The sequence below is a fragment of the Gouania willdenowi genome, chromosome 7, assembly GCF_900634775.1.
Source record: "Gouania willdenowi chromosome 7, fGouWil2.1, whole genome shotgun sequence".
In the NCBI taxonomy this organism is placed as follows: domain Eukaryota; kingdom Metazoa; phylum Chordata; class Actinopteri; order Blenniiformes; family Gobiesocidae; genus Gouania; species Gouania willdenowi.
Window position 1 is genome coordinate 35,965,616 of NC_041050.1, and position 27,628 is coordinate 35,993,243.

General features: G+C 37.1%; 1 protein-coding gene across 1 annotated transcript in view; it reads left to right on the forward strand.

Annotated features, from left to right (window-relative positions):
- Positions 1-640: 640 nt before the first annotated feature.
- ttll10 (tubulin tyrosine ligase-like family, member 10) overlaps positions 641-27,628 on the forward strand; it is a 33,156-nt gene continuing 6,168 nt past the window's right edge. The window contains exons 1-8 of the mRNA XM_028452816.1: positions 641-959; positions 18,452-18,692; positions 19,964-20,102; positions 20,222-20,340; positions 22,706-22,826; positions 22,915-23,000; positions 25,654-25,840; positions 26,686-26,857. Coding sequence (XP_028308617.1) covers positions 903-959; positions 18,452-18,692; positions 19,964-20,102; positions 20,222-20,340; positions 22,706-22,826; positions 22,915-23,000; positions 25,654-25,840; positions 26,686-26,857 — 1,122 coding nt within the window. The 5' untranslated portion in view covers positions 641-902. The remainder of the gene's footprint in view (positions 960-18,451; positions 18,693-19,963; positions 20,103-20,221; positions 20,341-22,705; positions 22,827-22,914; positions 23,001-25,653; positions 25,841-26,685; positions 26,858-27,628) is intronic.

A 27,628-nucleotide genomic window follows, 5' to 3' on the forward strand; every position in this document is an offset into this window, starting at 1 on the left:
TCAAAACTGGTGTGTTTCCCTCAGGTTTTACTCTACTGCCCTGTGTTCACCTGTTGCCCTCACTGCTTATTGTACTGGAAAAAAAAAAGGTGTGTGGACACAAAAAGAGGCAGAGTGAAGACATAGGAGCAAAGGGCAAGTATTTCAGGTTGTAGCGGGCATATACACCTGAAAGTAGGTAAAAGTTGATATCTGAGATAAACTCCATGAACACAGTTTTATTATTTACTCCTTGTAGTGTGACAGACTTTATGATCTTTGTTTGAGCTTGGATGACATGGGTGCGTTTGGCAGTTGAAGGCGATGGCGGTGGTTTAGCCGTTGTGTTGTAATAAGAATATAGCAGGTCGTTCCCACAGAAGCTTAAGCTGACATCATTGAAAGAAACCCACACACAACAAGGTACCTGGGGGCTATTGTGGGGAGGGCGGAGGTGAGCTGGAGAACGGGGTGTGGGGGGTAGGTTTCGTTTCAAACACCATTGGTTGAAGACAGAGCGGGGGGACACACCTGCAAGCGCCAGAGGCTAAGGAGATTGGCTGCGACCTGAAAATTACACCTGTGGGGGGAAAGGGGAGGGGGGGTCAGGCTACATGTAAACCAAGCCCTTTACAAATTCAGCCTGTCTTCTCCGGGAGCTTAACTGTCTAACACCGCCAACAAGAGCTGATGGGGAAAAACAAGTTCTGCCGCGGCAGCAGGAAGATAAGCATCGAGACTCGAACTGGTTGGTTTAGTTCCGGGGTTTGGTTCTTCTTCCGACTTTTCGGCTGCATCCACCTCAGAGGGACGGCGTTCCTTTTTTTTTCCTCTCTCTTTTTCTGATCGTCACTCCAGAGGTCGGCTATCCTTCAGCAGGAGCAGGAAAGACTAGCCAACAAGGCGTCAAGAGCTCTCATACAATGATGCCTCTTGTCTTGTGTTTCTGGCTCAGCGACTGCACCTGGGACAAAGATCGGGTAAATTCACAACCGTGATCCTTCTTTGTCCTAATACTTCATTCCATCTTAAATACTTTTTTTTTTCTCTTAAATACTTCATCTTAAATACTTGAAACTTCATTGTAATCTGACAATGTCTAGGTAAAACTTTCAGATGTTTGATAAGAGGAGGAAATGGGCAGCAAACAAATTAGGTCATCTTGTAAAGCCTCTCGGCGATGGCATGATGATATAGGAGGGTCTATGTAGTTTCGATGGGAAGAGAAAATGATGTGTATCATATTGCAACTCCATTTAACCAGAAAGAAAGAAGAGGAAACAATAGAGGCCAACGTTCTTTACTAGAACTGGATAGACCAGTTGGGGCAGGTAAAGGCAAACTGCCAGAGTTGTTAAAGGATATGAGGACAAGGACCGACTCTCTTCATAAAATGTCCTTTCAAGGGAGACGTTCCGCGGCGCTACGGTATGACTCAGCATTACATGATCATAATGGCATAGCAACGGTTTATTAGTTTGTGACTTTAACTAACTTTTCTACAGCATGACAAACTATTGGAGTTGTAATGTAAACTTTCACTGCTTTTATTCTTTGGCTTTTTTGAGAACTCAGTGCTTGTTTTCATGCTCAGTCTGTCATCAAGTGCATGCGAGTTGTACTAAAATGTCTGCTCTTCCATTTTTTCTGCCTCTGAGCTTTTGCTGCAAGTTGAGACAGAGTTTGAGTTTGAGCTGTGAGTTTACTCTCCATTACAAACATTCAGCTTTGGAAGCTCTCAAGGCGATTTTAAGACACGTTTTAAGGTTTCTGATTACTATTCGAGTCTAAGACGGAGAATGGAAAATGGAGGGAAAGTGTCAACCATATATTGTACAGTGAGGACCGTGTAGCGAGGTGGAAGGTTGTGATTGGTCGAGGCAGAAACATTTGTTCATTTCTTTCATAGACTGAATAGCTGCGTGTCACATGACTGCAACCAGTGTGCAGTGACGGGGCGGGAAGTGCAGAATAGGATTTTCAACGGGAAGACATTGAAAACCTGGGGGGGCAGGAGGGGGAATAGGGGAATACTTTATTAATAGTGTTTTGTTTACACTCCAAATAAGGATCTATATTTTATCACCTCATATGGTAAAAGTTAGAGATGTAAAATGACTCAGCTGACCCTACATTATGGACCTGGATCGATTTTTAAAAGGTAATGCTTCAAACAACTATTGACATCAACCCTCCCTCTATTCAATAATTACTATGGTAACATATGTAACCCAAATTATTTAAATCAAACTGTATTACATTTAAATATTCTAATGAAACAAATTACAACAGTTATATAATTGGTTTAATGTAACCAAAACAATTATTAGTTTACATAAAAAAAATATTTGATTATTGTTAAGTTTTTAAATGAAAATATTTTATTAAAATTCAAATTTGTGGAAACTGTCAAAGCCTGATTTGAATTATTCAAAACAGAAAGGGAAGTGTCACTGGGGCCACAGGTGGGAGGTCCTAAAGTATGTAAAACTACTCTTTTGTTAAAGGCAGAATTAAAAAAGACGTGGCATTAATTTGCCAAATAGTAATAAGTGGTGTCATGGCCTAAATATAATAGTTTTTACTCATCTACTTGGTGCTCTAAAGGCCCAAGTAGGTGGCTTTGTGATAAGGTCTAAAGTTAAATAAGGTTTTGGCTTTCCTCACCATTGTTTTCCCACAAAGGCAGCGACTATTGATTAAGGGCCAGGCCAGTTTACCTATCGGGTTGTTCACTTCACAGCAGAGTCACATTCCAGCAGAGTTACCTGATCAGGCAGAGTGTGGGCAGCAAGGTTGCAGCGGTGTCCAACATTGGAACAAACTTGTAGCAGGAGATTTACATTTTTGGGACAGTTGGAGGATAGACTGAGACCACTAAAGATACTTTTCACAGGGAACTTTGACGAGGTACTGTTGATTTTTCACAAGCTTGTTTCTGCCTGCTGAAATTTTCCGGGCTAATCTTTTTCTCACTTTCTTTCCTTTCTGTCTCTTCCTCTTCTCTTCCTCAGAAAGCCTGCAGCACTGGTTTATGATGCTGATGATTAACTAAATAGAGTCTGGGAGAGCAGGTCTGCTTGGCTTTCTCATTTCATGGGGCCTGCCTGACCAGGAGGAAGACGGAGCGTTCTCAGGCAGCGGGCTGGAAATTCAAGACCGAATTTCTCTCTTTTCAGCCCCCTCCCTGCACTCCCTCTACTTTGGTTTTGTTACATTCTTTCCTTGGGGTACCTTTCATGACGGTAAGGTTACAGGTGGATTCTCTGTTTTCTTTCTCCACCTTTTCCCCTCAAAACTTTCCCTCCCTTAGACTTTCCTCTTTTCCGCCCTCCCCATTTTCCCATATAGCTTTGCTTTTAGGTATTTTCTTGTTAGTTAGACAAAAATGTCACCGTTTGTCACTTCCCTTAAAAGTTCTACATTCATTCATTGAACATCTTTTCAAAATGCCAAAAGGGAACATGTCCCAACGATTGGGTGCAACCTACGTCGAATAACTTGTTAACATTTCACACGTTTACCTGTAGTTCAGCATTGTTCACTGAACTAGGGCCGTCTCTGTGACCTTCCCCATGCACATCATTGGCTCAGGCCGAGTTTAGCAGCATTCCTACAGCCTTTCATCACTCAGCAAACACAAAAAACAGCGGTGTGAGAGGTCTACCTCTATAGGAAACACAGAAAAAGGGGCTTTTCCTCGGATTCATTTGGATAACCGTACGTTGAATGAAGAGCTAGAGCAGCATGTCGCAACTAAGAATCCCAGTTGTATCCCACCTGCTGGATTACACGTGAACCAGCGTGAAGTGGTGGAGATGGGATGACGTATATTGACTCAGCGGCGTAGATGAGCGGAGTTTGAAATTACTAACAGCCATGTATTGTATGAAAAAGTGTCCCTCCCAGCCTGTGTAGATTTCTACTAGTCAGAACAGGTTTTGGCAATCATTAACAACCACTGTGGCCCAGTCTGTGACAACAGGTTAAAGCTGAAAACCCTAACCTCAACAATGGCTCAGTGCTTACACAATGAAGGGACGGTCACATCATTAGGAACTCCCAACTTCTGTTCCATCGATTTTTAGGAGTGAGATTAGTTTTAGCTTTATCATGAAAGGCCACTTATTTAAATGAAGGAAAGAAGCAGCAGTTTTTCTGTCACTTCCTCTAAAGCTCAGCCAATCTTTCCTCCTTGAGTTGTCACTAATTGTTGATAGAAATGATATGTTTGGGTGATGATCTCCATCTTACGAGGCAGCATTGGATATCATCCCTTTCTCTAATACTGCCTGGTAATGATGATGATACTCATCTGTTGACTGCGACTGAACGATACAGTGCTGTAATTATTTTTTAAACAGAACCTCCTTGGATGATAAAGGCTCTCAGGATCCATCTTACCCGACAGTGATGGATTGTACAACTGTTGTTCTAACACTGTCTGGTAACGATGTTTTCTGGGCGTCAATGGCGTCTTGGTTTGGTGGGAAGGTTTGTAAATTGTGAAATTACTATTTGGCTGCTTTTGCTATCTATACGTTAGCATTGTAGATGATACTACTGTTAAATGCTAACAAATAATGTAGATTCTTTGTTTTAAATTCTCATCTTTTTTTTTAATTACGTCTTTGGAGCACAAATCCTCATGTTTTACGTGCTAAGCTTCTCTGTATTCTGTTTTTAAACCTCACTCCACCCATCTGGAAGAATAGTAGTCCTGCTGGTCCTGCAGGGTCTCATTACCTCGTTCCCTCCTATCCGTGTTGGCGTTAGTGTTGTGTGGTAGTGATTGGTTCCTGTACCTGCGTGGCATATATCCTGATGGCCCCTTAGAACTGAACTTCTAACAAGATAAAATGACATTCATTGACGTTTCTTAAGAGCAGATGTAAGATGGATTCCGGAAGTGTGTGGAGCGTTAATTATATGTGGGGACTTTAGAAAGGAATGACAAAAAAACATCAAGGTTCAGTACATTACACAATCAGCAACAGAGAGATGTGAATTTAATGAATAAAGCTTTTCAGACAGGCGTCACAAAGGAGAGCAAATAATGGAGCAAGCAAAACCAAGTGTTTGTCAAAGGAGGCAGAATTAACCCACAAATATTGAACCACACCTTTATTTGCCCACCCAGCCTCATTCATTCAATGCACAGAACCATAAAAGAACATTATTATTATCATCCACTCTTTCTGTATTATTTACACCGTGATAGAAATACTGTACCGGACAATAAATCATGACCTAAGAAAGCTTATTTTGCTGTTTTTCTCAGCTTTCCTGCACTGCATGCTCTACCAGTTTAAATAATGACATGAATGATGGTACAAACTTTCCTTTCCTTCAACTCTGGTCTTCCTATCTTTGCACAGGTGAGCACTCAGAGGGGTCCTCCTTCCAGCCTGTTGATAGGCGTCTTACCAGACATGGTTAGATGTAATTACTGGTGTCTAATACTGTCTGGTAATGCCGTCCATTGAATGGCATTACCTGCCGCTCTCTTCCCTTCCCTCCCTCCTCTCTCACTCGGGTGCACATGCTTGGTTTCTTCCATGTGACTTGAATCAGAGTTTTTACTGAGCTGCAATCGAGGATTGTATCGTTATATAACTATAGTGGATGTGAATATCAGTGTCATTTATAAAGAGAAATTATGACTTTATTCTTCAGAAACTTCTTTTCTTGTCTTCTTAGTGCGATAATCATATTCCATTTGGGAAAATTTTGGGCAATTTGGGTGTTTTTGTAGTGTTTTTTGGTTTTGTTTTGTGAAATGAACTCTGTACATGACATTAACTGCACTAAATGTAATTAAATATTGAAATAAAAGTGGATCAAATGTGAATCATTCCTCCTGGTCATTTTGTTCATTTGATAAACGTCAGGGGTCCGTTTGTGGCCGTTTGCTCACAGAGCCTGGCCCTTTTTTTTTTTTTTTACCATCGCTCCAGCCATTGTGAACTCTTCCCTCGTCCACGCTGGAATGCTGAGCTGCAGTCAGGTGTGGATCAGGTTACAGCTGAACAGAGCTTCTTTTTAAATGCCTCAATTTACCCATAAGGACCCCCCTCTCCATCAGCTAGGCCTTCATTGTGTCTCAATCTATGGCGCTACACAGAAACCTAGCTTGATAAACCAAGGCCTGTTTTCTACAGTGGGCTTCCCTACAGAAATCCATAAGCATTCATTGACTTCCAGTTTGTTCCATTAACACTGGTCGCCATTGGATCCCTCTTTCACAGTGATGCAGATAGCCACCAGTATGGAGATGTGGGTTTAAATTAGACCAGTTTGTTCAGGTGGTGGTTAAAGATAAGTCTGATTTTTATCAGTTGCAACTTAAACAGAGAAAACCATTTAAGGCATTTAGCACAACTAGTCTGAGGTCTAGTTAATCTCACACAAATACTCATAGCAACAGTATGCGTGTTATCTCCAAATGTAAACCGCAACTTATTACCAATGTGTCCTGATGAAGTACAAGTCATACTGAAACATTATTAGCCGCTGTCAGCAGGGTTGAGGTAAATTTTAAGTTTTCAGTTACAGTTACGTTTTCAAACACCCATGTTCACTTACAATTAAATTACGATTACAGTGACCAGCATTTTTTCTCCCAATTACAATTAAAATACAAATATTTTTATCATCAGAAAGTCATTTACAGTTATTTGGTCAATAACTAAAGCAATTCATCACAAACCTGAAATAAATAACCTAATAAAAGTGAACCTTCCTCTTGTGTTAGCTTTCTGTTAGCATCTCTTATGATAACAGGTTCTAAATCAGCTATAAAATACACTAAAAACAAATATCTATCATTTAATTTATTTCCTATCTATTGATTACCTTGTTATGCTTCCTAATCAATGAAAATACAAGTTTTAATATTTTTGGTGTGGGTGTCTGAGACTTTTTTGTGTCAGTATGCACCTCAATTAATTTTGTTTTTAAAATGTTAAACTGTGGGAAAGCTTGATATGAAACATATTTTAATAATTAACTACATATGTATAGAACTGTACATAAAACTGTAACATGGTTCTCCAATTTTGTGTTAAATAATAAAATAAATAGTTGAATAAAGTATTTTTTATAGAATTTTCATGGCAATGACAATTACAAAGTGAATTATCTGAACTCAGTTACATTTTCATTACAAATATGACAGCAATATATTTTTAAAATTACAATTATGCCATAATTGTAATTTATAATCAATTCATACCAACCCTGATGGGTATTAATTAGACCAGTTGGCCCAGAGGTTCAGGTGGTGGTTAAAGGCAAGTCTGATTTTTATCTGCAGCAACTTAAACAGAGAAAAGCATTGAAACCATTAAAAGCGTTAAAAGCATTAGCATAACAGGCCTCAGGCCTAGTTAATAAGACTTCCCAACTCACAGGAAAGCTGTGACATCTACAGTCAGGGTTGGGGTCAATTAGAATTGTAATTACATAATTGATAATTAATTACAACAATGATAAAATTATATTTGTAATTGCATGTAAAATTATATAAAAACTGTCATTTGTAATTTAATTTAATACTAAACTGGGTAACAATGTTTCAGTTGTATGACTTAACAATTAATAAAATATGTTTCACACCAAGTTTACCTGCCAGTGAATCTTGAGGATCATTTTACCATTAAAAAAAAAATCGAAAAATTGAAATCTAGGAATATAGTGACCAGAAGTTTAAGTAAAGTAATTTATTTTATATATAGTAATTTTTTTTATAAATGAACTGATCAAGTGTTTGAAATACGGAAGTGAAAGTAATGGATTACAAGTACTCACATTACTGTAATTGAGTTTTTGAGTGTATTTCTAAATCAGTCATTTTACTTGAATTTAAGTACGTTTTAAAAGACGTAAAGTAATTGATTACATTTCTACACCCAACAGTTACTGAGTAAATTATTTTTTAGTTTTAAAATGTTCAACGAACATTGTGAAACGACAAAAAAGAGCTACTTATTACTTGTACGAGTACAATTCCAATCAAGTCACAGTACTTCTACTTGAGTAGAATATATCACAATATCAGTACTTTACACCTCTGATAGTGACAGAATAAAGGCTTAGACGCCCACACCAAAAACATTAAAACCTATATTTTCATTGATTAGGAAGTTTAAGAAGGTAACCAATAAATAAGAAACAAATATGATGACAGGTAATATTTTTTAGTGTATTTTACAGCTGATTTAAGACATGAGTCAATACTGAGCCGTTATCATAAGTGATGCTAACAGAAAGCTAACACAAGAGGAAGGTTACTTTTTTAGGGTTATTTATTAAAGGCTCAGTAATTGTAATTGTAATTCACTTTCAGGGGAAAAATAATAATTGTAATTTTAATCGTAATTGGAAAAAAATGGCGGTCCCCATAATCGTAATGAAGTTATAATTTAAAATGGCTAATTGAAGACGTAATTGCAATGGAAAAATGTAATTGGTGTCAACCCTGTCTACAGTATGTGTTCTGATTCATCAGGTTATCTCCGTATGTAAACTACAAGTTATTACCAACGTTATTAGCAGGTGTCAGCTGTGCATGGGTAAGAGGACTTCCTGCAAACACAGAATCACATCCTGACAACAGAGCTGAGTTCATCATTCACAGAGGAGTCGCCTTTCACAGGCCTCTGATCAAACAATACACACTGGCCCCGTGTTAACCACACATCAGGAACAGTAAAGAGCAGACATCGTTTATGTCATTTTATTTATAATGTGCTTTAGATGTATAATGCACTTCTTTGAGTGTTAAGTTTAATTTTTAGGTCTTTCCTATGAATAATTACCCACACTATGCTGTGTAACAGCTTAAATACATTCACGTCCAATACCACTTATTATTAGCACTTATTGTTTTTAATTTGTATTTCAGTTCTGAAATATAGTCACAAAAAATGTGAAAATGAAATTTTCAGCCATTTTTTTTTAACCATTTTCTGTGAAACATCATGTTTGAGTCCAGATATTTCTTTTTCTACTGCATTTTGAACTAGATTTATATTTCACAAAGTGAAAGTATAGAAAAACTGTTGTTAAAGGTTGTGTTGTGGTTTTTGTAAAAAAAAAAAAAAAATCTACCCTATTTAAACCCCAGGTGACCTCAGATGGGCCCTGGCCCCAAGGTTGAAAAACACAGATTTAGTGGCTTCTGAATAGATTGATTTCTATAGTTTTTTAGAGTGACATTGGTTGATTTTGCTCTTTCTCTCTCAAGTACCCCTTGTTGTGCCACTGCGTACCCCTCGGGGTACACGCACCCCCATTTGAGAAACACTGCACTACAGTGCACCACTCAACTAGCAATGTTTAGCTTGTATTTTAGCCTAGTTAAGGGGCCTTAATAAACTAAAAAAGTCTTAGAAAATGTTAACCTAATGTTACTCCCTTTTGTTTTTAACCAAATAATCACAATAAAAATGTTTAATGTTTGCTTTATTGCCCTATTTTATAGCTTTATAGTCAAACTGTTTTTTTTTAATTTAGTTTAGTTTGAGAAGTGGAAATAGTTTTTTTTTTTTTTTTTTTTTTATCTCCATGCGTGTCTTGGTTTGTCCTGATGTTTTCTAAAGCTTACACTCTATTACAGATAATAGGGCCCAGAATATTTCGGTGAGATTAAAAACTCACTGGCAAGCCTTAAGCGCCTGTAATTAAGGACTCAGTGTTTGGTGATGTCACACGTCTAAATCACATTCCTTAGAGCTTCTGGAGGATTCCTGCGCTGGTCTGTGCATGCATGCTTGTTGCAGTCGGACCAGATTCCTGCTGTGGATGAGGAGGATCACTGGGGTGGAACCACAGTACATCTGAGGATCAACGGCTGTGACATGCCTGCAAAGAAAAAAAAAAAAGGGTTTGATCTCATGAGAAGCGTTGCCACCATTTGTGGTGATTTCGTTTACTGTAAAATAACTGTTTAGCATAACTGCTTTCATATTTCTGAGCTTTATTTCAACAGATGTGTAAAGAGTGCTGATAAACAATATTATTCTCAAGTAAGTCATACATAAAATACTAGAATAAACCTTTATTGATCCCCATAGGGAAAAATTCAACATAGAATATCAAAAGTAAACAGTAAGAACAAAAATAAACACCAACACAGGATATTACTTAAGTACAAGTAAAAAGTGACTAATTTAAATAGTACTCCAAGTAAAAGTTACTCGTAACTTTCACCCCCCACGTTTATTGTTGGTAATAAATGTTGCCATGGTTAACTTACATACAGTAAACATCTCATGTATAAACTTCAAAAGCAACAGACCAAATCTTACACAATTGGAACTAAATTTATTTTCCACAAAGGCATCTGTATAAAATAATAATAGTTTAAAAAAAATAAATAAAAATAACACCAATGAATTCAATTAATTTCAATTTTGGTGCCACGCATTACATTTAATCTGATTGGTCGGCTGTGATGTAATCCATGTTGTCTGGTCATTTTCTTTTTTGAAGTTTCACAATGTCTGTTGATCATTTTAAAACAAGAATATTAATGTAATGGTTGGGTGTAGAAATGTAACAAAATACTTTATTTCTTCTAAAATGTACTTAAGTATAATGACTGATTTAGGAATATACTTTAAAAAGTAGTTACGATAATTACGATTAAAATGATAAAAATTTTTCCCCTGAAAGTCAATTAAAATTGTGTTCTCAATTACTAAAGTTAAACTACAATTAATTACAATTACTGAGTCTTAAATAAATAACCCTATAAAAAGTAACCTTCCTCTTGTGTTAGCTTTCTGTTAGCATCTGTTATGATAATGGGTCAGTTTTGACCCATGTCTTAAATCAGCTGTAAAATACACTAAAAAATATTATATATCATCTAATTTGTTTTTCATTTATTGGTTACCTTGTAAGGCCTAATCAATAAAAATATTGGTTTTATTGTTTTTGGTGTCATTATCAGAGGTGTAAAGAGTACTGATAAATCCTATTCAAGTACAGGTTAGTCCTACATAAAATACACAAGTACAAGTCAAAAGTTGCTCTTTTTGTAGTTTCACAATGTCCATTAAACATTTTTAAACAAAAAATTATAATTTACTCAGTAACGGTGTAGAAATGTAACAAATTTATTTACTTCAAGTCAAATTACAAGTACTCGTAATAGCAACTCAATTACAGAAATGTGAGTACTAAAAATCTAAAGTACAGTCTTAAATTTGTGTTTTTTATCTGTCCTAAAATGTTCGATACATATTCATCATATCCATTATATCAGGGATGGGTAACTATCACAGCAGGGCCCACAAAAATATGATTATATCTGATCTCAGGGCCACATGATCAACAATCTTTTTTTTTTTTTTGTGATTTTGTGTTTTTTTGAGTCATTATTTGTGTTTTTGTTATTTTTTTGTGTTGTTGTAATTTCGTGTATTTTTCTGCATTTATGTTGTCGATTTGTGCGTGTTTTGGGTCACTTTTATTTTCCTGTCATTTTGTGTAATTTTGTTAACTTTTTGTGTGTCTTTGGAGCTATTCTGTAATCTGTTGTTGTTTTGTGTGTTTCCACAGTCATTTTGCTTGTTTAAGAGGTTGTTGTGTCTGTTGGAATTTTGTGTAGCTTTGGAATTTTTGTGCACTTTTTTTGCATTTTGCTGTCGCTTGGTGTGTTTTGGGAGTCATTTGGAGTATTATGTTGGGCTTCATATTCCTTCCAACTTCTTGAAATAAAATTTTTACTCGTAGCCTATATAATGTCTGCATTATATGTTAAAAACCTTCTGCAGCTTCATGTCTATTTTAACTTGACTGAATAACATGAAACTCTTAAAGCAAGTTTATTTTATACGAACATAAAATTCGTATAAAATTGTGGTCAGACTGATTTAATGAAGTGTATTTTCATTTGTGGGGCGGTTTGTGGAATGATTGAATGATTAAACTAAGTATGAATATAATGCAGTTTAAAAAAATTAACAAAAGAAACATCTTTGAAAAGTACAGAAATTAATGTAAATCTCACATGATTTTTTTTTTTTTTAATTTTTATTGTCCATTTAGTTTATTTCATTGGATTTTGCATTTGTTAACGGTGAAGAATGGGGGGTGGGACTTGACAAACCTAGGTTTCTTCCTTTCCTTTTTATTTTATAGAGATTTCTGTTGAGATTTGTTTATTCATTTTCATCTATCTTGTTTTTTTGTTCGTTCGAAAATCAAGGAAATAGTTGCCAATTTTAACAAATATTTGAAAAAGGGTTCTCTCTTATTTATGTGTATATATATATATATATATTTTTTTTTAACCAGTAAACGTCATGTATGTCCTGCTACATCAGGAATTATTCATGAACGAATGTGTTTTTAATTTAATTAAAGTGCTTTTTTTTATCTTGTTGAAAAAAAAAAAGATTTTAAAGAAATATTCAGATTACACACGAGTATGATAGTTTGGGGTTTTATCAATTATTTCAACATATGAAAAAAGAAAAATAAGCTGGGGTGTGAAAAAGTATAAAAAATGGCATCAATTTATAAGTGTTAACAGATTAAAAAGCACAGCTTGTATACTCATAACCTGCTAAACTGACAGTTTAACACAGTGATCTATTCTTTTGATCTTGGTCATCAATAACAACTGGTTTTTTTAATCCTGCACAAAGAACCAAGAAGCTCAGATGAGTGAGTTTTACCAACACAGATGGAAAAGCTGCTCATTGAATTTTTCAATAGAATATTAGGTTGTTGTTCTGGTTTTACCTGCTGGAAACTTTCCATTGCAGCTAAATAGACTAATCGTACTGAGATTGTATATGTACATATATGCGCATGCGTGCACATATGAAGTTTTGCTGAGAAAATTAACTAATTTTGTTTATTTTTGTTTGTAAAGTGAACGGACATGTCTTATTTGTTTATTGGATTATGTTAGGGTTAGGGTTTTAATCTCAGTACGGAGGTAAACTCAGACCGTGACACTGGTCCCAGGTCGATTTTACGTTTTGCTCGCAATGCATCATGGGGCGGTTGAGTATGACTAGTGTGCCCATCATGGATACTTCAAAAATGTCCCCATATAGTATACATCCTGGTATTTCTCGCATACTCAATCTTTCCATACTATCTCATGGGAATGCACTACATCCTCATTTTGATGTCAGACTTATTATGAGTAGTACGTTAGTGTGCGATTTCAAACACAGCCAAATATTGTGATGTGCTTTGAAGGCTGCAGGCCTTTTTCACACCTGATCTCAATCAGCAGTTTATTATCATCTCATTATCAGCTGAGTAACATGATGACATCATCTAGGAGCAGGAAGTCATCTAAAACATGGACGTGTGCTGCCAAGAACTAAACTGGTTATTTATCTCAGGCGTTACACACTTTTTTATATTTTCAAAAATTAATATTACAGTTAAATATTTAGATTCAGTGGAAACAACCAACAGGTTTGTCTCTATGTACGGTATACGTCAGGTCTAGTTAAAGTCAAACATAAAATTCTATGACTGCGTGTGATTATGAGTCAGCTTTCTGAAGAAAATATATGGGCTGTGCATTCAACCATCAATCATTCTGAAATCTGATGTCTTTCCGTTTCCGTTTTGCTTTTGTCACCAGTGAGAAAAGGATCATACAAACCCTGGGAACACAGCGTTACCCCGAAGCACCCCACACTCCCCTGCTCGCTGTAATTCTGTAAGGAAATCATGAATGGTGGGAGAGGGACAGACCCTTGTTGAGATGAGCTTTTCTTTACATGGTAACTTAACTCCATTTCTTCCCCCATAACACCTAGACAAGGTGAATCCCTTCAAATAATGGCTTGTGCAGGGACACCACTGCTGTAGGCTTTATCCCTGTAATTGCTGAGGGTTTCCTGATAGAAGGCTGTTGAGATGGTGAAGGGTGTCTCCACCCTGAGACAGTGGCAACGCAGATGGAATAAATAGCATGTATCATTTGTGAAACAGTTAATCCATTAGATAGATGAATGGATTTATATTCCTACGATCCAACTACATCGATCTGTGCTCGGCAAGTTGGCCTTCCTGATGACATTAATCATTCTAAAATAGTTTTATACGGTAATCAATTGATTGTATCGATGCAAAGAAATAACGCGTTGGTTTTATATGGATGTGTTTTTAAAGCGCTTTTAATGTTAAAGACATTATGGCTGACTCTGTCGAATGTCTGTGACGTCACGCATCAACAAACAAACAAGCAAAACGGAGAAGCCAGCAATCGGGAAATTAATCAATAATCCACCTTTGGGTCCAGTTTGTAGAAACACTTTGGCTTTATTATTAATATTAATCCATTGGATTTATATAGCGCCTTATTTTGTTGACTCAAAGCGCTTTACAAGGCATTATTTTTTCACTTGACATTAAAAAAATGTAGTTATTCAAACTCAAATCAGCATTTTCAAGTACTTAAAACTTTGAAACTAATTACACATATATTTTTTAAGTTAGTTTAACTCAAAAGACACCCCAGACAAACAAACAAACTGACTGAGCACAAAAAGCTTAAATGCAGGTCAGTTTTATTGAATTACTGACAACAACTTAGTCGTTCAAACAGTCAAAGAACTTTGGCGAATGTTCAGGGTACCACGTACAACTTCTAGGTACAAGATTAAGTTCAAACTATGTTGTGTTTCAAATTTAAAACCAACAACACGTTAATCCTATAAGGTTCAACCACTGCTTATTTAACCTGAACGAAAACTTCATTTTTTTATATTAATATTGTATTATTTTTATGTTAAAAAAAAAAAACAAGCAGAAGACTCCGGTAAACCTAATATGTATTTTTAAATGAAAGCGTATTGAGTATTGAAAATGAGAGCAGAAATGTTAACATCCTGTTAATTTAAACTGAAGTGTGGTTGGACTTTATTCAAATAAAATGTGAATACATTTACAATTAAATGCTGTTTACTTGTTGCAAGAAAAATCAAGAATCTATGAAACCTCACCTGTACTGTCAGTATTCAGGTATTTATTTCACTCACACTGGTTGAATTGATATTTTGGCTAAAAAGTTACTGAATTGATTTCAAGTCACTGAATCGTTTCGGATCAAATCGTTTTAAATTAACCAATATTGTCCTTGAATCGAATCAGCAACAACAACAAATCATGATTAGAATCGAATCATTGCTAAATCAAATTGTTTCACCCCTAGTGCTTACAATATATATTTTGGTTAAAGGCCTAATTTGATTACAAAACCTAAACAAGTCGTAATTTTCAAACATAAACGTAGATGAAATTAAAGTTTGAACTTATAATTGTGACTCAGAAGATAGTGGTGCTTGGAAGCATATATTTTCCTGTAAATACATACGTACATGCACACAATGCAAACAGCCTCTTGGCAGATGGCGAACCGTGAGGCCGACAGGGCTGTAAAACAAGCCTGTTTTCTTTGTCCACCTACGCAGCACTTTGCACAGTGTGTCTATCAGATGGCGGCTCTTTATCAAGGTGTGGCTGACACTGGCTCCACACAAAAAGCCCTGTTTAACAGGACAATGGTGGGCTGGCTCTCTGAAAACTGGGGTACAGGCTCTCAGTCTGGCATTGTTTCCTAGCAGCTCGTTCTTATCGCACTCAGACATTTACAGCCCACAGTACAAATACCACAAAGACGGGTGAGTTGGTCAGTGCCTGGAAAAAAATAGTAGTAATCTGGTTCCTGGATGTTTAAGATGTTGGATTGTCCTCCATGTTTGTGGATTTTGCATTAAATGACATGGCACACTTTAGTGATTTTACTGTTACATGCACACTGGCTGCGTTTACATGTGAGCTTTAATTCCCCTTTAATTCAGAATAAAAATTTAATCCTCTATAAACTGACCTTTTGAACTCTTAATTCCGACTGACAATTGCCATTCCGAATTAAACTTAAATCCAATAAACTCGAGTACGTCATGTTTGCCCCCTGTCTAATCAAACCCTCCCAATCCCCCAGACCTAAAGCGGAATTCAATAAAGTTTCCATGTAAACACAAAGTAAAACAATTTAATTCTGAATAATTTAATTCTGAATAAAAAACCTCATGTAACCGTGGCCACTGTTAATTACCAGACTGTCAGCAAGGAGAGGGATTAATTATTATTATATATATATATTATATTATATCGGCAGTCCAGTCCAGTGTGAATTTTGTCAGTTTTCGCCAACTAAATTTTTTATGCGACAATAACAGACTATGATTAAAAAAAACCCCAAAAAAACAAAACACATTTTAACAAAATAAATATCTAAATATATTTATATTTTGTCGACTAAACTATGAGTTTGTCACGTGAGACAAAAATCCAATCATAACTCATGTGAACATGTGGTATTATGCAGTGATAACCTCAAATTTGTTGGTGGGGGGCCTTGGGGTTGGGGGTTGGGGTCAGTGGTGGGGTGCTCTGGGCCCTCGGCTCCTTGGTGCTGTCTCTGGTGTGTGTGTGTGTGTGTGTGGGGGACGGTGGCTGCCTCTCGGCTTAGGGTCTTGGGGGCATCTGGGGGGCTGCTCGGCCGTGGGGGGTTGCCTGGGCTCCTTGGCCCCCGCTCTTTCTGCTAGCCTGGCTGCATCTTCGGGTCCAGGCCAGCGCTTGGGTTTGCAGTTCTTACGCATACATACATTGGTCTATGATGCACTGGCATGTCTTGGACTGTGGGATAAAACTTGTACTGGGCTTAACTTTAGACACGTTGATCCCAAATACCTGTTTTCGGTATCACCACTCACTCCTTCCCTCTGTCCACAGCCACCACCATTATAGTTAAGCCTCACACTTGTCACCAGACTGGCGTGATTACACAACACAAGAAGCACAATATACACAACTATAGCTTCACACCTCACTCTCACTTTACAATAATCAACTCTTCTATTTTCTACCTTGAATCTCTCCTCCCTGTTCCCTTCCCCCTACACCCCCCCCTACAATATTTTGATGCAATGAAATTATACTCAACAACTATTTGTAAAAATCAGAAAAATAACTTCCATGGAGGTCTTATTATTTGGGAGGTTATACCTTATTGAAAAAAAAATCTCTTGCTGCTGTAATCATAATTGAAATGTATTTGAGTTCAGATAATTGACTCTGTAATTGTAATTGGCATGGACATTATATAGAAACTGTTTTATTATTTACAATTTAATTAAACTCAGAACTGGGGGGAAAATGTGACAATTCTATGGCTTACACATAATGTAGTTAATAATTACTAAAATATGTTTCATATCACGTTTTCCCAGGTCACTCTGGTACTGCATATCCTTGCTAGCTTGATCAATTAGCATCAAGCTAAATTGAAAATGTACCCAGTGGTGTCTTAGACAGTGTTTACAATTTTGTAAAGATTTTAATGCTAACTAACACGTGCTCTCACGTTACCATAGGGTCAACGCAGCAGAGGCTTACAGACGTCAATAATGAATGAACTTGTGTGGGACACACAATCTTGAGTTGTTTGTTTTGCATCACCTTTGTTGAAAGATTTAATTCACTCGTAGCAACCGTTGCTCAGGGTCCTATTACCTGAGCAACTGGCAACTTTACGTTCTCCTGGCGGGTTTTCTGACACTAACTTTATTGAGCCACAGACAGACCATGTGATGTCCCCTCTGTCGAGTGTCCTTCACTCTGTTAGTTTTGTGTTTGTCTTGGCCCTGCAGTGGGACTACAAGGCTGAATGACTGACTGCACATGGCGGAAAAAGAAGGCGGCTGAGGAGGTTTTTCATGGGATCTGACTGTATGTGTGAGTTATACCAAGGTAAAGAAAAAGGTCAACAGCTTTATCTATGAATATGGAATTCACTTCCTTGTCATTTAAAAATTCTATTAAAAACCTGTTCCTTAATACACAACCAAACAATGGTTGCTTTTTGTTCTGTTATTTGTGGTTTCCTTTTGATTTTGATATCAATGTTTTTCTGTTTCAGAGTTTCGCTTTAGTTAAAGTTTAAATGTTATATCGGGAGCCCTCTTCTTCAAGCCATTTGAGGGTTTTGGGGTTTTCCCTGTCATGCCTCTAAAGTGTATTGATTTCTGTTAATGTGTTGATATTATCATGTTTCGTTGTATTTTAAATTGTGCCAAATTAAAAAAAAAAAAAAAAGAATGTAATCCCAGCTCTAGACAAACAGTAAAAACATGTATCTTTATATTTATTTTGATGTTTACTTTTGTCACATTCTTATTTCCATGTGAGGCAGGAAACCCCTTTTTGGTTTCCAAATTTTATACAAAGATTTGCACTGTTTTTTGTTTTCTTTGCAAAAGCACAATAAGGAGCTCAATTGATCTGATATTTTAGCATGAATTTTTAATGCAAAATCACACATTTGATGTTTTGCAAAGACAATGAGAGACGAGACAAAAATAAGTATCTTAGTGGAGAAAAACTCACACCTACTGTATGTTTTCTTTTTGCTGACTTGGGCTAGGAAGAAGAAGAACACAAACAAAGTTACAGCAGAACAACCCGTCACAACACCGTAACGATGCAACAATTGTCCTCGAGGCTTGGTCTGTCATTGAAGGGTTTGGTAGAAACCTGTCGTCACAACCAGGCAGAAGATAATGCCATAAAAATGGATATAAAGGACTTGAGGATTCCCTGCAGTCACACTGAGTCTGCAGTAGAAGAGCCAGGAAACACACAGCATTCAGCACCTGGTCGCAAAGGTATGAAGGAAATATCAGAGCAGGTTTGGAGGGACGGAGAGAGGAGCTCTTCTCTTGTTTACCAACCAGGAGAGTTAGAAAGGAGGCACAGGTCCTGTACTTCAAAGCTGAATAAACATATCTGGGCTTTTTCTCCTTTAATGGCTTTGACAAAACCTTAAAAATCCTAGAACAGCTATTCTACGAAGACGTTTATCAATACGTTAATTTAACCCAGGGGTTTCCAATCTAAGGCTGTGTGCGCTCACATAAAAGGGGGTGGAGTTTGCAGCGCCTAACCAATCGCCAACATGTATGATAAAAAAGCACTTTATAATGGTTTTGCTACAGTGATATTCATCCTTTAGCCTCATTCAGAGACAATGATGAAAAAGTTGTTTCCTCCCTCCCTTGTTATTCCACATTTTGTCAAAACAAAGCTCAAAACTGGCGAGTTCGATTTTGCCCGGCAGTTGACGTCACCTGCTGAAACTCCTCCTACTGACAATCCTCTCTCTTCCTACTGTAACATGGACATAATACACGCCTCCTAGAATGTGAGCTCCTCCTTCTCCAACTATAACAAATACTGCGGTTTAATATAGAATACATATTGTACTTTATTGCCATATATGTAAATGCAAACTGCACTACTATTACTTCTGCTGATCGAGTTGGGAGTCACTACTTGGAGCCACGGCCATTGTTCACATACATCAGCTGTTAGCACTCTGTGCTAATGCTACACTGGCCTATGCATTGAGACCTGGTGTAGTGTAAGGAGGAAACGATGGGGATGTTTACAGATTCGTGGGTAGTCGGCCGTGAATCAGCCCGTTTTGAGAATTGCTCTGAAAGTGGCTTTTCAGAGGCTAAAACTCCAGAAAACAGGCAAGTTCGGGGAAAAACCTCAAATACTATGTTGTTGGTTTCTTAGAAAAAATGGAGATGGGTGAAAAAAAGCATCATACTGGACCTTTAAAACATAGGAAGAATTAAAATCTATAATACAGACCAAAGCAACACTTTTTCTGCATTAAAACTTACGAATGAATGAATTCTGGCAGAAAATACTGGCCGACTTTAAGGTGTAAATTTGTGACGCTATACAATCATAATTCATTGGACAATAAATGGACAGCACTCTAATCAGTCAGTTGTTTTTTCCAATAAGGTTTGATAAATACTTCTCACATCTTGACCCAAAAACAAATATTCATATTATGAAACATGACCATATTAAAAAAATGTTTTGGTGACTGTGACTTTTTGCTTCTGCTTGTGAATATTAGTGAAAAGGCCACTGAGGAAGACCAAATTAAAAGGCAAGTCATTTAACTCCCACCCAATCAAAGACGGCAAGGTGGAGGCAGAGCAGCCGCGGGGGGCGGGGCTTCTATACTACTTTGGAGGAACCAATGGAGCTGAAATGTGAGTAAATGAAATAATGAATGAACCTGTTTGATTATCCTTAAGCAATGACCCAAATTACACGATTACATTTCCGTAGCTATTGTGATAATGAGGTGATTGTGATGGATTTCCTCTAGAGTCAGTCATTACTGTGAGAGCAGAGGGTGGAAGAGGATCTACAACAAGCAGCGTGAAGATTTCAAACTCAAGTGGTGTGAGACCAAATCAGCAGCAAACTATGGCAATTTCAGAGAAGGTGTGTTCACTGATCCTCACCGTATCCTTTATTCCCCTTTTTTCCCATTGCCCTCTTACTTCCTGCCCTGGCTAATTACTGGTAGGTGCCCTAGGCACCATTTTAGGTGGCGCCCTCATGCAACACATTGTCATTTTTCACAGACCCATCATTTACTCTGGTATCATACAATACAGAATTGTGGGTGAGACCCACCCTGTCAGCCAGAATTACTAAAACTTGAAACATTATAGCAGGTCTTGATTTTAGAAACCTCATTCATAACAAAAGCACTCAGAGATCGTAAACCTTTGCAAAACACCAAATATCCTTTTTGTTAGATAAAAGCAGTTATCTGAATCAGTGATCAGATGATACCACGATTATTCCCACTTTAAAGGCTTGGAAGAAACTTCTATCCCCATTAATACAGATGCAGTAGGTCCAAATGTTTGGGCAAATGTATTCTTAGTTTAGCATTGAGGTAGCAGTGGGGGCTGCCAAATATCGGCAAACTGTTTCTAACACAATTGCACACACTAGGCTTTGTTTTCTATCTAGTGGTTTTATGAGCAAAATTTACTGTAGCTCCAACAAAGCTGAGAAGCTCAGCAGTCTCCATCTTGTGTTGTAGTCTGTGCATCATTATGGGTATATCGGGGGGGAGGTTCCACACTGTTTGGAGTGTAAAGAAAAACAATTAATGGCATAATTCATGATCACAATTAAAGTGACAGCCCTAAAAATAAAACGTTAATGAAATAACGCGTTAAATTTAGACAGCGCTTGTAAAAACCAAACAGTATAAAGTGAGAACAGGAAAGAACAAAGAAAAAAATATTTGTATTGTCTCAGCGTAAATGTGTTGGATAATGTTTTGATTAACGTGACATGAGGCTAATAACCTGGTCAGTTTTAGGGATTGTCATGCAAAAATGATTAAGACAGTAAGCAATAGCCACTTGATAAAGATAAGCTAAATAAATCTATAAATACATCTCTGAAGCTCTGCATTAAGAATATTTTAAAGTTATGAAATGAATAATAAGGAGCACCTCAAATATGAAGATAACATTCCAAGGTATCGACTGGGGGCCCAAATTCTTTTTATGGAAGGGCCGATGGAGGGCCGTGGGCCAAAACTAAACATCCATGTTTCAGTACATGAAATTAAAACTGGGCCAATAACATAACCGTGCAAAATAAACACTGAAATTAGTTTGAAACTGAAGAACATTCATTGTTTCATAAAATTATGAAATATCTAAATGTCTTCAAAGACACTTAGTGTGATGTAAATTCAACAAAATGGGAGACAACATACCCTGCCTAAAAGATCAAAACACTACATTTTCCTTGTCTTGAACAATCCTTTAAAATTCGAGAAAAACAATGTAGTTGTACATCAGCATTGGATTTTTTTTTCTTATAAATTGCTGTACTGTATTACATACATTTTTATATATTTTTTTAAATATCAAAGAATAAAAATAATTTCAAATATGGGTAGCGTGCCAAAATGAATCGTTTTTGGACGGCCCTGGTCGAGACTGAAAAGTAAGGGAGATTGGGATTTCTCTGTAGTTGGAACAGCCGACCTATCCGTATCAGGACGTCTCCTACAGTTAGTACTTTTAAAACTCGTTTAAAAACCCATTCATATGCTATGGCTTTTGAACCAGTGTCACGGTCTGAGTTTACATCGTACTGAGATTGATTATGAGCATGCCCACTACCGGAAAATGAAATTTTGCTAATTTTGCTGTGAGTTTTGCTACTTCCGCCGTGCTGAGATTGAAAATTCAATTTCAAAGCTAATGTTCAAAACTAATGTTATTTGATGAGTGCTGAATGGCTCCTTATTTTCTTGGGGAAAAATGTACAACAGAGGTTCCAACGCCACAAAGAAAGGATACAGTAGACAGGTTCATCTTCTTCATGGTGAAGGGTCATTTATTTTCCAAAAAAGCATGATTATGATATACATTGCAATAAATAACAGTTAACCTAATGTAACTTTACAATAATAAGCTGTTGTATTCATATAAATATGATCATGACAATCATATATTTTTTTTTTTATCATTGGTCAATATTTTATCGATGGTCGACTGAGCATTTTTTAAAATCAGTAATCTCTGAGCATGGCTAATCCAGAACGGGTACATCTCAGTACGTAGCGGCCACGTACTGAGATTATAAGAGAATGTCAGTATGAAGGTAAACTCAGACCGAGAACTGCCATTTTTGGTTCTGTGTTTTTATTTATTTTATCTCAGTTTCTTTTACTTTACATGTACATTTTATAACCTCAGTACAACACTTTGGTCAACATCTGTTGTTTTGAAATGTGCCTTATCAGTAAAAATGACTTGACTTTTCACAGGTCAACAGCTGATGTTTCAGATTCCTAACAACAAAGTGCTCACCACTAAGATTGGCCTCCTCAGCAGCCTGAGAGAGTATGAACGAGTCTGCAGTAAAGTCAACCATGGACAAAGACACAGGTCAGCTACAGCTACAGCTACATTTCTTCCTGTGCTTAACCAGGCCTGGCTGTAAGTATTTGAAGTGTTTCAGTGAGCTACTTCACAGGAGGCTGAACATGGAGGAGTTCATCCCTACGACCTTCCGCCTGGACGAGAAGAAAGAGAGGGAGGCTTTCTTTTCCCAACAACAGGGTGAATGCCAACGTAACCTTTAACACACTGGTATCCAGAAGCAACAAAGAAAATACTGGTTTGACTGGTAGTGTTTAGATGGATCTTTCTTTGGGCGGCCAGCATCCAACACAGAGAAGAAAGTGTATAAACTGGGTTTAGCGGTGTTAAGACGACAGTTGCCTCGGTGGGTGTTTAATCAAGAGACTTGAGGACGTTGGAAAATAATGCACTTCAGCTCCCATAAGGCCTTGTTAAAATCACCAAGGGAAACATGCTGTTGTCATGGCGATGAGTCAGCAGAGGGCAGGGCAGAGGTACAAACACAGAAACGCCCTGCGGGATTAGGATGTGGTGCCGCTGCTGCTGCACACAACAAAACCAACAAATTACACGTTACACGGAAATCAAGCGTTCTGTAACTCTGAGCCTTAGAAAGAGAAAGAAACCACTTTTATTTAGTCTCTCCCGACTACACTACAGAGACACTCTGCGTTATGATGTGTCAAGTAGACATTTTGACAAACATGGTTATCAATAAGCAAACAGAAGAGACAGATGCAGACAGCTGGTGCAGATCTCTGGGTAACCAACTCAACAGGTGGAAAATCAGAGAGACAAAATTATAATAAGAGAAGAGAGGAAAAGAAAAAAGACAAGACCTCGTTTAAAACTGAGTCGTGTGCTAATGAGTGCGGAGCATCTGTAAACTATTGGTAAAGGTGCTGGCAGCGCACCACCAGAAGAATTAGACACTCGAGGAAAGAATTTAGGCCAGAGGTTCTCAACCTTTTTCAAGTCGTGACCTCATTGTGACATCAGCGATGTCTGGGGACATTTTTTTGTCTTTTTTTAGAATTAGTTTTTGATCATGTTTATTAAAGTGTGTTAAAAATGCATAGTGGCCGGGATTAGTGCACAAAGTGACAAGTGCGCCACCTCAGACATTTTTATACTGCATTTTATTTGAACTAGAAAAGTTTAAGAATAGGGTATTAGGTTATTTAATATCTATTGTGAGTGATGTGTATTTGCAAAAGAAGAAGAATTTTAAAAATATATATATATATTTTTTTTTTTACCAATTACTAGACATTTCAGGGACCCCAATTTTAATTCCAGACGACCCGACATGGGGTCCCAACCCAAAGATTTTGGTAATATGTTCCTGCATAGGCACACGGTGGAGTAGTGGTTAGCACGTCCACCTCACAGCAAGAAGATCCTGGGTTCAAGCCCTGTGTGGAGTTAGCATGTACTTCATGTGCTGCATGGGTTTCTTCTGCATGCTCTGGCTTCCTCTGACCAATAAAAAACATGACCAGTGAGTGGTTGTATGTCTGTGTGTTTCCCTGCAATGGACTGGCGCCCTGTCCAGGGTGTACCCCACCTAATGCCTATTGAGAGCTGGAGACAGGCACCAGTAGACCCGTAAGACCCTGAAAACAGGAACCAGTGGGTCAGAAACTGGATGGATAGATGTTCAGGTCCATCTTTCCTGCTGTTAAACTACTTTCAGTCTTTTCCAGCTTTTTGAAGAGGATTGAGTCCAAGTTGATGTAAAAATAAACACTTTGTTCAGATTTATTTTTCTAACTCAAACTTATGTTAAATTGCATAAATTATAGAAGTGGTTCTCAAACATTTTTGGCTCAAGTTCCCCCTTCCTCTTATTTCTGAATCCAAGTCTCCCCTTTGTCAGACTACAATATTTTGCTTAGAAAACTATTTGAAAACAACTATAGAGCTAGAGCATATAAACCTTTTTTGGATCGTGACCCCATTTAGTTATCAGGAATTTCTGGTGACCCAAAAGACATTTCTTTCTACAATTAGTTTTTGATCATGTTTGAGCTCAGACATTTTTTTTTTACTGCATTTTAGTTGAACTAGATTCACAAAGTGAAAAATATAGAAATAGACTAAATTTGAAGAAGAGTTGTTTTAAGTGAAAATTAAATTAATTTTTCAGAAATTTCAGGTGAAAAATACTGATTTAGTGGCTCCTGAATAGATTTATTTTTAAATTTTTTATCATGTTGGGGTGAGACCAACACTGACACTTTATTTATTTACTTTTGTCATAGTTATTTATAAAACATTGCTATGCAGTCCAAATTTTGTGAGCATATTTAATGCATTAGGAAATGTTAGCACTTGTTTCAACACCTGAATGTTTCTGTTACGATTTCTAGCGAGCAACACTCCAACTGGCCTTTATTTTGCCTTTTGCTAACGTAGAAATACCTATTGAACTTCTATCGTTGATGAACCTCACACGCACGCACGCACGTGCGCGCGCACACACACACACACACACACACACACACACACACACACACACGCACACACACACTGCAACACTTTCGTACACTAGTGAAACGCTCTCACACACATTTACTGTTTCTCACACTATCAGTGATAGATATAGTTGTGTGTCATCTGCAAAGCTCTGATAGTCAAACGAAGGAAGGAAAGAAAAATACGTGATCAGGTTAGAAATTGGCAGTATTTTACTTTGGGGTTATAAAAATGATTGATTTGGAAAATATGAACGTTTTAAAGAGCAACTAAACCACCTGGTTCTGTTTTTTCTGAAGACTGTCAAAATAAAATTCAAATCAAAGTCTTGAAGGGAAACTTTTAACGGATTCAACATGTTGTTATTCCACAGGTGTGAGCAACAATGAGAGCCACATGTGGATCTGTAAACCCACAGGACTGAACCAGGGTCGAGGGATATTTCTGCTGAAGAGTCAGGAGGACGTCGCTGCTCTCAAAATGAAGCTACAGCGCATGGACGGTTGCCAAGGCAACGGGAGGGAGCATCACCGCCAGTCACAGGCTCACATTGTCCAAAGGTTGGTGAAGATTGTGTTGGAAACATTTACAAAACTCTCATTATTTAATCATTATTTTGAAGTAGAATTTTATATTTATATGTACATTTAATTCATTCAATCATTTTAGTATTCAAATAATTTGTTATTTTTAGTCAGAATAATACAACGAAATTAAGGTGGCGTAAAAATACAGATAAGGATTATAAGCAGTGGTTCCCAACCTTTTTCAGGTCATGACCCCATTTTTATATCACAATTTTCCTCTAGAATTTTTTTATTTTTTATTATATTGTTTATACTGTTTACTATTAATACAGAGTAGTAATGATTAGTGCACAAAGGGATATTTTTATGATGCATTTTATTTTAACTGGTTTTATATTTGAGGAAGTGAAAGTATAGAATATAGTTGTTTAAGATTGTGCGTGGTGTTTTAATTTGAAAAATTGAAAATATAGAATATAGTTGTTTAAGATTGTGTGTAGTGTTTAAATGTAAAAAAATAATTATTTAAACTCTTTGAGATTTCTGCCTCTTCCTGCACTGTATGTCTACCTCTGTGATATTGTGTATTGTTTTTTTATTTGTGCAAAATAAGATAGATTATTAAATACAAATTAAAAAAAATATAGTATGCAATTTCATTTTAAGTCAGAAATTCAGACATTTCAGGGGACCCCAAGGTTGAAAAACCCTGGATTATAGCATAATATAAATGTTTATAAAGATATACCCTGTTTCACAATTAGATTTTCAGATAATCTCTCATATAAAAAGTTTTCCAACATTAAATCAAATCATTTTAGAGGTAACATCTACATTACTGACATTACCATGGTAAAAACGTCACATTTTGTCCTTAGATACATCCAGAAGCCGCTGCTCCTGAAGGGGAAGAAGTTTGACGTGCGCTCCTACCTCCTCATTGCCTGCACTGCTCCCTACATGGTTTTCTTTGGTCACGGATACGTGAGACTGACCTGTGACCCCTACGACCCAAGCTCAAACAACCTCTCTGCACACCTGACCAATCAGGTAAACTTTAACACTCAGACTAGGATTGAGAGTTGAATGGCGGTCAATGGCTAAACCAGGAATTCCCACACAGTTTTTATTATTATTTTTTTTTTTAGATGGACTGGGAATGGTTTAGGCCAGTGTTTCTCAAATGGGCAGTAAAAATATGGGGTTTAATATCTTTATTTTTAGTTGAAAATGATAATCATACTAAATTTTACCAGCAACACACAAACAACAAAAACACAAAAAAAAACAAAAATATGCTGAATAATAAAAAGAACAGACAAACAACAAAATACACAAAATGATGATAGAAATGATCTTGATCTTGTTCTTTAAAATGTGTGTTATTTTGTGACAGTGGTGTTATGGCAATTTTTTTGTGGGAAACAGAAAGAAATCTTCGTTAGAACCAGGTTCAGAGGTGACAGTCATCTGCCTCCACTGGTAGGGGAGTGGACAGAAGGACGATCAGAACAGGATAGAAGGCTAGAACATCAGAGTGTTCCAGACTAGTTGAGCCATGAACCATCGACCATTAACTGCCAGCTCCAGCATCAAGAACACCAGAAACAGAAAAAAGAGAAAAGGGCGAGGGGAAAGCACTGACTGCAGAAAAACGTGATACACTATGATACACTCGTTCCTAGTGGTTAGGCTAATATTCATATGAAACGTCTTGTGGCCATCCGCCATGCTCTGAAAAGCTACCACTACAGACAAGGTTTTGTCTTGTAGTGGACGCACGTAGTAATCTCAGCGATCACTACAGACGGGACCTTGTCC